The sequence below is a fragment of the Drosophila hydei genome, unplaced genomic scaffold, assembly GCF_003285905.1.
Source record: "Drosophila hydei strain 15085-1641.00,03,60 unplaced genomic scaffold, DhydRS2 tig00000060-arrow-pilon, whole genome shotgun sequence".
Taxonomy (NCBI): domain Eukaryota; kingdom Metazoa; phylum Arthropoda; class Insecta; order Diptera; family Drosophilidae; genus Drosophila; species Drosophila hydei.
Window position 1 is genome coordinate 667,592 of NW_022045656.1, and position 12,034 is coordinate 679,625.

At 38.6% G+C, this 12,034-nt stretch overlaps 1 protein-coding gene across 1 annotated transcript; it reads right to left on the minus strand.

Annotated features, from left to right (window-relative positions):
- Nucleotides 1-1,125: 1,125 nt before the first annotated feature.
- LOC111599669 lies at nt 1,126-1,946 on the minus strand. The gene is made up of 2 exons (XM_023315374.2): nt 1,705-1,946; nt 1,126-1,647 (listed from the first exon to the last, which is right to left on the minus strand). Exons 1-2 carry the CDS (start codon nt 1,903-1,905, stop codon nt 1,126-1,128), a joined length of 723 nt encoding a protein of 240 aa, XP_023171142.1. The 5' UTR covers nt 1,906-1,946.
- Between the last annotated feature and the right edge of the window lie 10,088 nt (nt 1,947-12,034).

The window sequence follows — 12,034 nt, forward strand, 5'->3', positions numbered from 1 at the left end:
GTCAATTTGTTTATGGCGGCAAGTCTCACACACACAAGCGCATAGACATAAGGACTCACACAGATACACAACCACGCAGACAGACAACCTATGCAACCATGTTGGCGCCTACCACCTGTGGCATCCCAAATTTAGTTGGTCAGCGTCATAGTCCTCGTCATCGTCGTATTACGTCAGTTCCAACTGCCGAAAGCAACAATAAAATTTGACATTTGTAAGCCCGTTTGGTACACGAATCCAGTTGGATCGATAAGACACCAAAAAAGCACTTATATATGATCAAATATAAAAACATTTTTCTACATAAACAGTGGTGCTGACCGACTAGAAGATACCCTGAACACACCCCGAAATGCGATGCCTAATTTACCTCATAGTCTGAACCTAGCATGTACATTCCCGTGTATGTATTTGCCAAAGCAAGAGTCTCTAGGGATAACTCTACAATATACAAAATATATGTATTCGTAAAGCTGAAGTCTTCAAGCTATGCTTAAGAGACGAAGCCAAGTTATCGATTTGTATCGATAATAAAGAAATGGGATGAGTTAGGGAAAAACAATTGATAAGCTCCCATTGCGTATTGCGTATAGACATATACATTTCAAGTTTCAAATATCTAGCTTATGTGGCTTACGACAGCGCTGCATTCATACGGACGGACAGTTACTCAGGCGGACAAGGTATGATCTCCTCCTACGATCAGTCGCGCCCGCCATCAACATTTTTACCTATTTAACTTTCTTTATATTCTACCTTTTTAGCCAACCTGAATTCTTTTTTGACTTCTTTATGATGATGTGTCATCACTCTTTCAATCGGCCATCATCATAAATATATCAAATGATATGGAAGCTTATAATTATCCGTTTCAAATGACAACTTTCTAATATAGCAAAACAAATCGCATTGTGACACTAACATATATTATTTAACGAACAAAATACTGTATGAAATTCATAATTCTGTCTTAAAGTTCTTAAATTTTCACATTTATAAATCAGCTCACTTGCAAAGCTATGGAAATGCTTGAATATTAATAATTATTATTAATAATAATATTATTATTTATATTAATATTATTAATAATTATTATTAATATTATTAATATTAATAAATCACATCTTAAATATTTCTAACACCTGCAATCAGCGCTAGAGCCAATGCCAGAAGAGCTCCTCCGGCTGTACGCATGGCGGAGTTATTGCACTTTTCCTCTGATTGTTCCACCCAGTTGAGGTCTTGAATTCGTAATATCTCCTTGAACTTGTTCTGGATGAAAATCTTCTGTTCGACGGTCAAATGGCGATTGCGTGTCCACACCTTGAAGAGCGACACATCTGAAATGCCCCCGTAACCACAGAAGAAGGCGTATGAATCAAGATCCGTTTCAACCAACTTGTAGGTGATGGGTATGGTGCTGGTTTCCCCGATATTCCATGTGAAGACGCCATTCTTAGCATTATCATCCCAGAGCAACGATTTGGATTCCTTGACGCTGTCCCACTTGCTGTCGCCGGCATACACATACTGTACTTGCAACTCCAGCCTATTCTTATCGTTGGGGCTGTCGGCCAGTGTGTAGTTCAGGCATTCCATCTTATCGATGTTAATACCACGTGCCGTCTCAAACCACAGACCGGAAAGCTGTGTACGGGAAGAGTCTTAAATGGGCACAGCTACAAGTATTGTGCGTTAACTTACGCCTTTCAGGTCGACTTCAGTTCCCGCATATCTAGTGCACGTAAAAAGTGGAAAACTAGTAGGGTCTGGAATCTCTGTTGTTTCTGAGACCTCCGTTGTTTCTCCAATCTCTGTTGTTTCTGGGACCTCCGTTGTTTGTGACCGAACGGTATTCAGTGCACAGCCTAGCAGGATCAGTACCATACAAATATTGCTTTTCATTTTAACTGAGAGGGCTCCACTCTATTCCGAATTTGGATTGCAACTGACCCACGCTACTAAGACAAACGGCATATATAGCCAATATATTCACTCTGTTATCGCTTAACCAGATAACCAGTTATAAGATAGCATTAACTTGAAATATAAAGCAAATTATATCAAATAGATAGTTGATGATGTTGTGAATATAATTTTATGTAATATATGAACTTCTTTATATAAAATCAGTTAAACTAAAAATTCTGTCTAAAATATAAAAATTTAAATAAAAATATTTCAGTTCTTATTACATATTTTACTGGTTTTAGCTTCCATTATTTAAGATTAACAAAAACATTACACTTATCAAAATGATATTGACAGATACATGGGTAATGCAACTGTAAATCAATGGTGCTTATCACATACATTTTGCACGATACAAGTACTTAAGATTGTAGGTTCATGTCTGATTGGGTAGACAGATTAGATATTTGTGGTAAGTTTTGAAATTCGAAGAAATGTCTAATGCAGAATCGATGCAAATAGAAAGTGAAATTTATAATATTTTAAAAGTGAACGATGTGAAAGGAGTATATTGGTTTTATGCACAATTCGATTTGCTGTTCGTCCATCCGTCCATTCTACAAAATTGATATTTGCAATTTACACATTAGGTAGCAGCGATGCGAATTGGAAAAAGCCATTTATTACGAGCTAGAGCTCCAAAATTTGATAGTTAAATAATCGCGGATCCCTCATGAGATTGAAAAAACGACTTCCTGAGTTTTCGAGCTAAAATTGTCAGTTTGCTTGAGAGACCAATAAGACTTTTAGCTGTTTGGAACCGTTAACGAATTAAAAACATTTTTACTATTCCCATTGGGGGCACACCTCGTCAATCAATTTGCAATCGATTCATGATTGTAAGGTTTTTCCCCAGTGCTCACTTGTCCAATAATTCCTCAGAATTTCACTAACTTTTACGACAAGCTACTTAAGTGGCAATACCTCTCTATGATAAAGACCTACCCGACTGACTCATAGCTCGAGTCGAAATAGATTTGGTGAAGGGTCGTCTAATTACATAACAAATGTGCTATTATTCTAATTATTTTTGTCCGATTATTTTGTTGTATTAATAATAACAATTATCAATGTCGTTATCATTACCTGTTTGTTATTGTTATCGCGACCGTTTAATAATCAATCAGAATCATAAAATTATTCAAAATAAGTAAGAAACCTCTAGTCGGGGTGCCCGACCAGGGGATACCCTGATCCCAGTACAATCTGCTTTTTTTAATATTTTCAATAGTTTGTATCGAGTAATAAAAAACCAATAAATGCCGACATTACGACACATTGCCTATGCAATGCGCATCAGCGCTACTAACCCCGCCACTTTATATTTAGAAAAAAAAAAACATTAAAAAGTCTCTTCACTGCCTACAATCGAACCCAGACAGACCTACGAACAGTGTTCAATTGTCCTGGCTTGTCGTCCTGATCGAGAATATATATACTTTATGGGATCCGCCACGACTCCCTCTGTCTGTTAAATACATTATCACAAAACCATTGTATCCTGATTTCCCATTTTCAATGGGATCAGGGTATGAAAACTAATTAGCTTTATCATGCATGCAGGAGATAACAAACCATATACCACGCCAAGATTGCAAGTTCCAACAAAATTGTGAACATCTTTCAACCTAATCCACGATGGTTGCGGAATAAGTTATCGACAAAACGATTATCTCGAGGAATCCATACGAATAGAGAATGGCTTGAAAATCTAGTATGGATACCCAGTAGCGGCAAGGCGCGAAGGAGATCGACGCAATCAAGAGCTGGAAAGTACTAGAAGATTTTCCTATTAGCAATCTAAGCATCATAGGCATCCTACAGATGTGATATTAACAAATTGCAGTCGGAAAACCTGTTTACAGAAATTAACGCTAATGAGTAAGTAAGTCGAGGGGGCGATTAACATTTGAATAAAAAAATTGAAAAAGAGAGCTTAACTTTCAGGAAATTAGTTATCAGAAGCCTTAGCTTCCAAGAGCGATTAAAAATCAATTGATCAATTGCTATTTGAAGAAACAAAGAAAATAAATAGAAAGAGCTTTAATGAAGTCATAATGAAGAAACTGAGTAGTTGTAAAAATCACTACAAGGTCTGATAAGACTTACCACGCCCTTAGGGTCCGTACACATTTATTTTTTGTCATCGAACCAATAAACTCTTTCATTAGCCAACTAGCATTAAATTGTTGAGCTCACGATTCCACGTGCCTGTTCAGAATCAGATAAGAAAGCTCTAATCGGGGGTTCCCGACTTGGAGGTACCTTCAACCTGCAGAGCGGTGATATTCTATCATTATTTCTACATCTAGACTCTCTTATTATTTTATACATATATTCCAAACACACATATACACATGCGCTCTGCTTCAGCACATGGCTGCAGATAGTCTGCACTATTAGAACTTATTGTTGAATAACTTTTGTTTTAGACTTTCTTCATCAATTTTTTAGAGTGTCATACGCTTGAAATTAAGCGAAATGATCGATTTTTTTCACGATAATAAACAAATAGGATGAGTTATCGAGGAAAAATACTCGTCTCATACTACGTATGTATGTTCAATAGACAAAGTGGCATTTTATTAAAATCATGGAGCTCGTAACGCAATCTATTAAGTGTTGATAGAATTAGAAAGGTACAGATCTTCTTCATGTAAATCGGCTGACAGGTTTAAGAATTACAAATATTAAATTTTGTTTTAAATTTGGAAAAACATTTAGTGATGATTGTTTAGCTCGTTCAATTTAAAAATGGTCGAGAAGATTTGAGAAAAATTGCTTTTCCAGAAGTTCAGAATCCAGACAATGTTGATCACGTTGTACGATTCCAAGGGATACTGTTCATAGAGTCTACTATTTACAAGTTTAACATCGTTTGTGGTCAAGAATTGTTCGCGTTATACCTGAACACCCTCCATATTCTCCTGATCTATCACCATGCGACTATTTTCTGTTTCCTAAACTGCCATGAAAGGAGCATTTTACGATGATATTCGAGCCTTCTTGATACAAATGTTAAAGAACATTCCTTGAGATGACATGAAATATCCATTGACTTAAATGAAGAATATTTCGAATAAAAAATATCTTTGAAACAGTGCGATACGTGTGGATATTTAAAATAAGTTTCGTGGTTTGACAGATCGTTGCACTCACATGACGGACAGACGTGTGGACTGATGAACGGACAGACGGCCATGACTTGATCGACTTAACTCGTCATCCTGAATTTGAATATACACCCTTTATGGCATCTGCCACGTCTCCTTCTACCCGTTAAATATCTTTTCACATGTATATATATATATATATGTTTTGTGATATATATATATATATATATATATATATATATATATATATATATATATATATATATATATATATATATATATAGGACACGACTAATTCACCTCGTCGTTTTGTGCAAATGCATATAACAGGCAGGAGGCGTGGCAGACCCCAAAAGTATATATATTTTTGATCAGGACGACAGGCCGAGTCGATTGAGCGCCGTCCATCCGTCTGTCTGTCCGTCCGTCTGTCCGTATGTATGAACGCATCGATCTCATTCTTTGTAGGTCCGTGCATAGCACGCGCATATCATTGAATTGTTATCGAATAAAAGCATGATCGAAATAAAGTTAATAAATTATATTTCGTACCTCTTAAGAACTAGAGACTCTAAATTTTTTATTTAGTTTTGTGTATATTTTATGCAATTTTGATTTTTGTTGGATTTTGGATACCTGCTCCAAAATTCCCCAAATTCTTAAAATTGAAGATCAGTTAGAAAAAGGGCCATTATGTGAAGGCGTTTGCATCTCAACCATGCCAATAGAATATGTAGATCATATGCTGAAAATTTCATTAAAATCCATTAAGTAAAACAGAAGTTATTAAACAAAACGTTTGGCCAATTTGCAAAAGCACATGTCAGCATCGCCACGCGCACGCTTTTTTCCTATGCGTGTGCACACATACATTCAAATGCGTGTATTCTTTTATATTCCAAGAATCGAAATTGCGATTAAATTGTGCTTGAGTCATCAGCTGCTACTTAAGTTAAAATTTGTAACTCTTTTTTACAGCAGGTTAGTAGCGGCGTTGGTAGAGGCGGCGATCGTGAGAGGTTAATCCTTGGGTTCGAGCACGGCGGCGGAAGGGGCATTTCTTACCATTTTTTATTTTTAATTATGATGGCAGTATTAGTAGAGCTGATGCGCATTGTGTAGAAATTTGTGTCGTAATGTCGATTTTTATTTGTTTTTTTAATGCTCGATACAATTTGCATAAAATATTAAAAAACGCAGATTTGACTGGGATCAGGGTATCTCCTAGTCGGGCTCCCCGACTGGAACTTTTTTACTTGTTTATTGTATATATTTAACCAAAATTGAACACAACATACATATATATCCGTAAAACTTAAATAAATATTTTTAATATTTCAAAATACTGTAGAAGGAAATATGAAATTCATAATTCTACCGAGTTCTTAAATTTGCACATTTATAAATCAGCTCACTTGCAAAGCTATGGAAATGCTTGAATATTAATAATTATTATTAATAATAATATTATTATTTATATTAATATTATTAATAATTTATATTAATATTATTAATATTAATAAATCACATCTTAAATATTTCTAACACCTACAATCAGCGCTAGAGCCAATGCCAGAAGAGCTCCTCCGGCTGTACGCATGGCGGAGTTATTGCACTTTTCCTCTGATTGTTCCACCCAGTTGAGGTCTTGAATTCGTAATATCTCCTTGAACTTGTTCTGGATGAAAATCTTCTGTTCCACGGTCAAATGGCGATTGCGTGTCCACACCTTGAAGAGCGACACATCTGAAATGCCCCCGTAACCACAGAAGAAGGCGTATGAATCAAGATCCGTTTCAACCAACTTGTAGGTGATGGGTATGGTGCTGGTTTCCCCGATATTCCATGTGAAGACGCCATTCTTAGCATTATCATCCCAGAGCAATGATTTGGATTCCTTGACGCTGTCCCACTTGCTGTCGCCGGCATACACATACCGTACTTGCAACTCCAGCCTATTCTTATCGTTGGGGCTGTCGGCCAGTGTGTAGTTCAGGCATTCCATCTTATCGATGTTAATGCCACGTGCCGTCTCAAACCACAGACCGGAAAGCTGTGTACGAGAAGAGTCTTATATGGGCACAGCTGCAAGTATTGTGCGTTAACTTACGCCTTTCAGGTCGACTTCAGTTCCCGCATATCTAGTGCAAGTAAAAAGTGGAAAACTAGTAGGGTCTGGAATCTCCGTTGTTTCTGAGACCTCCGTTGTTTCTCCAATCTCTGTTGTTTCTGGGACCTCCGTTGTTTGTGACCGAACGGTATTCAGTGCACAGCCTAGCAGGATCAGTACCATACAAATATTGCTTTTCATTTTAACTGAGAGGGCTCCACTCTATTCCGAATTCGGGTTGCAACTGACCCACGCTACTAAAACAATCGGCATATATAGCAAATATATTCACTTTGTAATCGCTTATCAGATAGGCATTTGTTTCGATTTTTATAGTGCCACACAGAAGACCGAAAAATACACTCTTAAAAATTATGGTTTTGTTGACTGTTTTAACAATAATAACAATTGAAATTTTTAATTTCGATTTTAATTTATAATTTATTTAATAATTAAATTATTTAATTTTAATTTTATAAAATCTTACAATGTGGAAGAAAGCATAGACCTGGCCGAAGCTATCCATGAAGTCAAAGGAGAGATTTTACCAAGATGCTTCGAAAATAATCTGTGGCTGCAGCGTACAGGTTGGGACAGTGGTTAGCTGAAGGACTATAGGTAATATAGGAATATAGGTAAATATTCTGAGCGCGTGTGAAATGATAATCAATGATATTATTTATTACACTTATCTTCATAAATGGTATCACCTGATTCTCGAAATTCGATAATAGAAACTTAGTGAGATTACGTTATTAGTATTAGTCATAATGAAGCCAGAGCAGCTTCAATCTGATGTAATCATTCAAAATAACTGTCGGACATTCATAGTGTGTAATGCAATGTTACATAAGTCAAGGTTGCAGAGAAGACAACGGAAATGCAGAAGCTGCTAAATATACATAATAAATATGTTGAATAATTAAGTTAAGGCAACATAGAACTACCGTCAATTACAATTCCAATCCCACAAGTCAACTTGGTGTAGCAAGTCGACAAGGTACTGTGATTCTTTGTTGCATGTCTCAGCGGTTGGCCTGTCCAAGAAGACGCGCAAAAATTGTCACCGTCAGGGACAGACGCTGAAGTTGTCGCATCTTTCAACCAGCCAGCCAGGCGACGTCCAGAATTGGACACGCTGCCTGTTGTGTGCCTCTTAACGGGGGAACTGTTGAACGAGGGGATGCCATGAATGTTGCCGCGGTTGCTGCTGCCGCATCTGTTGCTGCTACTGACGGAAACTGAAGTGCGGACAAAGCAAAGTCTTTGACGTGGGCAAGACGAGGCAAATTTTCTCAGCTCTTCACGGTTACAGCTTATAAGCGGACAGCATTCAAATTTCTTCATTTAATAAGAGCCGTCAGATACATTTCATGTTGCTCGCTTCCATTTCAATTAAATTTATTATTGAGTATATAAAGACTGAAGGCTCTAACGATTAGTTTGTTCTATGATTAGATTAAAATCGGAAATATAATACATTTTCTGTGAATTTCAAATCATCAAAGAGTGAAAAGGCAATAGAAAATATGACTCAATGGAATGATCAAAGGTTTGTTTAAACAAAAAGGTTTCTTCGAATGTCAGCAATGCTTACGAAGATAATGAGATAAGAATAGCACTCTGTCGATCCTACTCTCTGCCTACTCTCGTTATCTCTCTCTATCTGAGTTCTCTGGGTTCCTTAGTCAGACTCCATTAGATAATAAAATATATATAAAATATAAAAAAATATATATAAGAAGAGCAACTCTCTAAAGCTGGATCTCAAGTTGAGAAGACTCTGCTTATTCCATCTGCTCAGCTACAATATCGAAGCTGTCACGTGTTTTGCAACATACAAAGGCAATCCACAATCAGCTCGCTGCGCCGTGCCAAATCAACTGCCAGTTGCGATAGACGGACGTTTGGGTTAGCCGACAGACAGCGGCTAAGGCAAGTTGGCCAAAGAGCAAACATGCAAAAAATTGTGTTGTAGTTGTTGTTGTTATGGTGCGGCGAAACAAAAGCTTGTGGCAGCGGTAGCAACAACAAAAAGCCAAAACTAAAATGCAAGGACAACAAAAAACGTTTAAGAAGAATGCGTTTGTGTGTGAGGCAAGCGAGTGTGTGTGAGTTGAGCAACAGCTTGAGATACAACAACAACAGCAGCAGCAGCAGCACCACCGCCACCACCGACAGCGACAGCAGCAATGGCAACTGGCAGCAGCAGCAGCAGCAGCAGCAGCAAGAGTAACCGTTATTAAAGATTTTGAATACCTAATTATGAAAATGTCAGACGCAAATGTTTTTTGGGGGAAAAGCACATAAGCAAAGCATGAGTAGAGCTAAAGGGAGAGGCAAGTGAGTGGGCAAAAGAGAGAGACAGACTGCTGCTGTATGGGTGGCCGGCTGTTGTTGCTTGCTTATTGTTGTTGTTTTAACTATTATTGCGGCTAACAGCAGCAGCAGCAGCAGCAGCAGCAACAACAGCAAATTGTGTTTGTGATGTGCCTGGCAGCCAAAACGTTTCACTTCTCTTTGCTTCTGCAGCAGTAGCAGCATCAGTTGTTGCTCTGCAGCAGCATAGCAGCAGCAAAATATGAAAAATTCCATTTTCATGTCACTCAATTGAATTTCCATTCAAGTTTTGCTTTTATTTTTCGCTGCTGCTGCTGCTGCTGCTGCTGCTGCTTTCTCCTTTTGCCACTGACTGACGACGAAGGCCGCTATTGCGCCATTTTATATTTTTGCCACGTATGTGTGTGAGTGAGGGAGGTGTTTGGGTGTGCGTGTGTGTGTGCATGTGTTTTGTATTTTTGGCTTTTCCAACTAAATTAATTGCCTACGGAATTGTAGTTAGTTGCCAGCGACCATTGTTGTTGGTGTTGAAAGCTCAAATACAAATACGAAATGCCAGCAACACACAAACACATACGCACACACACAGTCACACCTACACACATGCGACTAGTCGACAATGGCAAGCCAAAAGTCCTTTTGCGAGTTTATGGCAAAAATAAATAAATTTGGGTTTATCTCAATGGCATACAAGTCATTTGCAGTAGAGTTTTTTCCGGCTGTACATATGCTACGATTCGCCTGCTCCTCTTCTACCAATTCTCTCTCTCTCTCTCACGCTCTCCATTTGTGCCTTGCGGTATCTCCAAAGGTGACAGCCAATTGGCAACTAGCGGGCGGGCGGAGCGTGTAGGGCAACATGTGAACAATTGAAGCATGTCGAATGGATCTGTGTACCTGGACAGGGACACGAACATTAAGTCAGAGCCTCAGATTAGCATTGTATTCTGAGGATGCTTTCATTGATGAATTGTGCAAATGGGCTTTGCATGCACCAACCCCAATAGCTGAGGGTGAATAGATATATGTAGACATTGTGGACTCCCATGACTTACGACGTAGCTAGGCATCATTGCATTGCATTGCTTTCATCAATTATAAGTGTATTTTGATTGCGCCACAGAGCGATAGTAATTAAATGATAGACAAAAGATACGACTTAATAATATAAATATTTTTATAATCAATTTGGATAAACTATTAAGCCAATAAACAATATTCACTCTCGGTTCGAGAACGTTCAAGGCTGCTCTTTTAGCAATGCTCTAATTGAAAACAACAAATTTCACACCAATTTGAGCTGCTCCCATATTTACTGATAGCTGCGATAAGCACTGAGCGAAGTCTAGCTATTGTAAACCAAGCAAAAATATATCTTCCTATAAGTTTACTCATCGGACTTATGTTGACTTGTTTTATGCTTCAGATAACAGTCAAATTATTTTCTATTTATCTAATCTTTAGTTTTAGAGGAGTTCAACGCTTCTAGCTGATATTACTAAAGACTTTTTGGGCCTTACCCAAAATACAGTCACACACACACCCCCCACACACATTGTGCTGCTCTCGTTGTGTGGCTTTTGTTTAGCTGCTGCCAACTGCAGCGACTGCTTGCAATGCTGCCGGCTTCTTTCAGCTCGCTTTTCACTTTTAAGCATGTTTATTTCACACAATTTAAATATAAATTTAACAGAAAATACTGACCAGCCGCTTGGCATTGGCGCCTGCTGCTGACAAGCTGTCAGTGCTTACCCCAGGCCTCAGGGCCTCCTTTGCCCCACTCCGCCCACGCACACTGCGGACTGTCGACATTTGCAGTTGTCATGCTTTTGCTTGAGTAATTAAATATAATTTTCTTTTGCGTTTTACACGGTCAACAACAATGACAGTTGCTGCTGCTCAGTCAGCTATCAAATGCAGCGACTGTTGTCACGCGGGCCGAGGAGCTTGATTGTTGCTGCTGATGCTGCTGATGCTGGCAGCAACTTTAACAACAAAGGGCTCAATGCGCAAGCGGGCCTTTAAGGCATTGCGCATACGCCATGTACAACGAGTCGTCAATAAATTTTGGCAAATATTTGACAAGGTTTTTTACCAGTCGTAAATAGTGCGTGTGTGTGGGTAGGCAGCTGCAGCAACACACCGACAGCAACAACAGCAGCGGCACTCGCATCAATTTTTTGTAACATGTTGCCAAACATGGCTAAAGCGACGGCCATGACGCCCACTTCACATAGCTGCGGTGGCCACTTAAATGTCGTTATGTTGTCGGGTCACGCACGGCTCGACGCAATGTTCCATGTCCGAGCAGGGGCAGCAGCAACAGCAACTTTATTGCCGCACCAATTATGCGTAGCTAATAAAAAAAATTCTGTGCTTGTGTGTGTGTGTGTGTGTGTGTGTGCATGAGCAGAAAAACATCGATATCGACATCGACAGCTTAGCGATTTATGAATGTTAAAATAATTAATGCGTTCATTTATTTCAAAGCGTGTTACGG

Excerpts from the sequence above, each read along its gene's own strand:
- LOC111599669 (XM_023315374.2), bottom strand. The coding sequence starts at position 1,905 with ATGAAAAGCAATATTTGTATGGTACTGATCCTGCTAGGCTGTGCACTG. Across the intron at positions 1,648-1,704 it reads CTGAAGTCGACCTGAAAGGC|CTTTCCGGTCTGTGGTTTGA; the intron begins GTAAGTTAACGC and ends TCCCGTACACAG.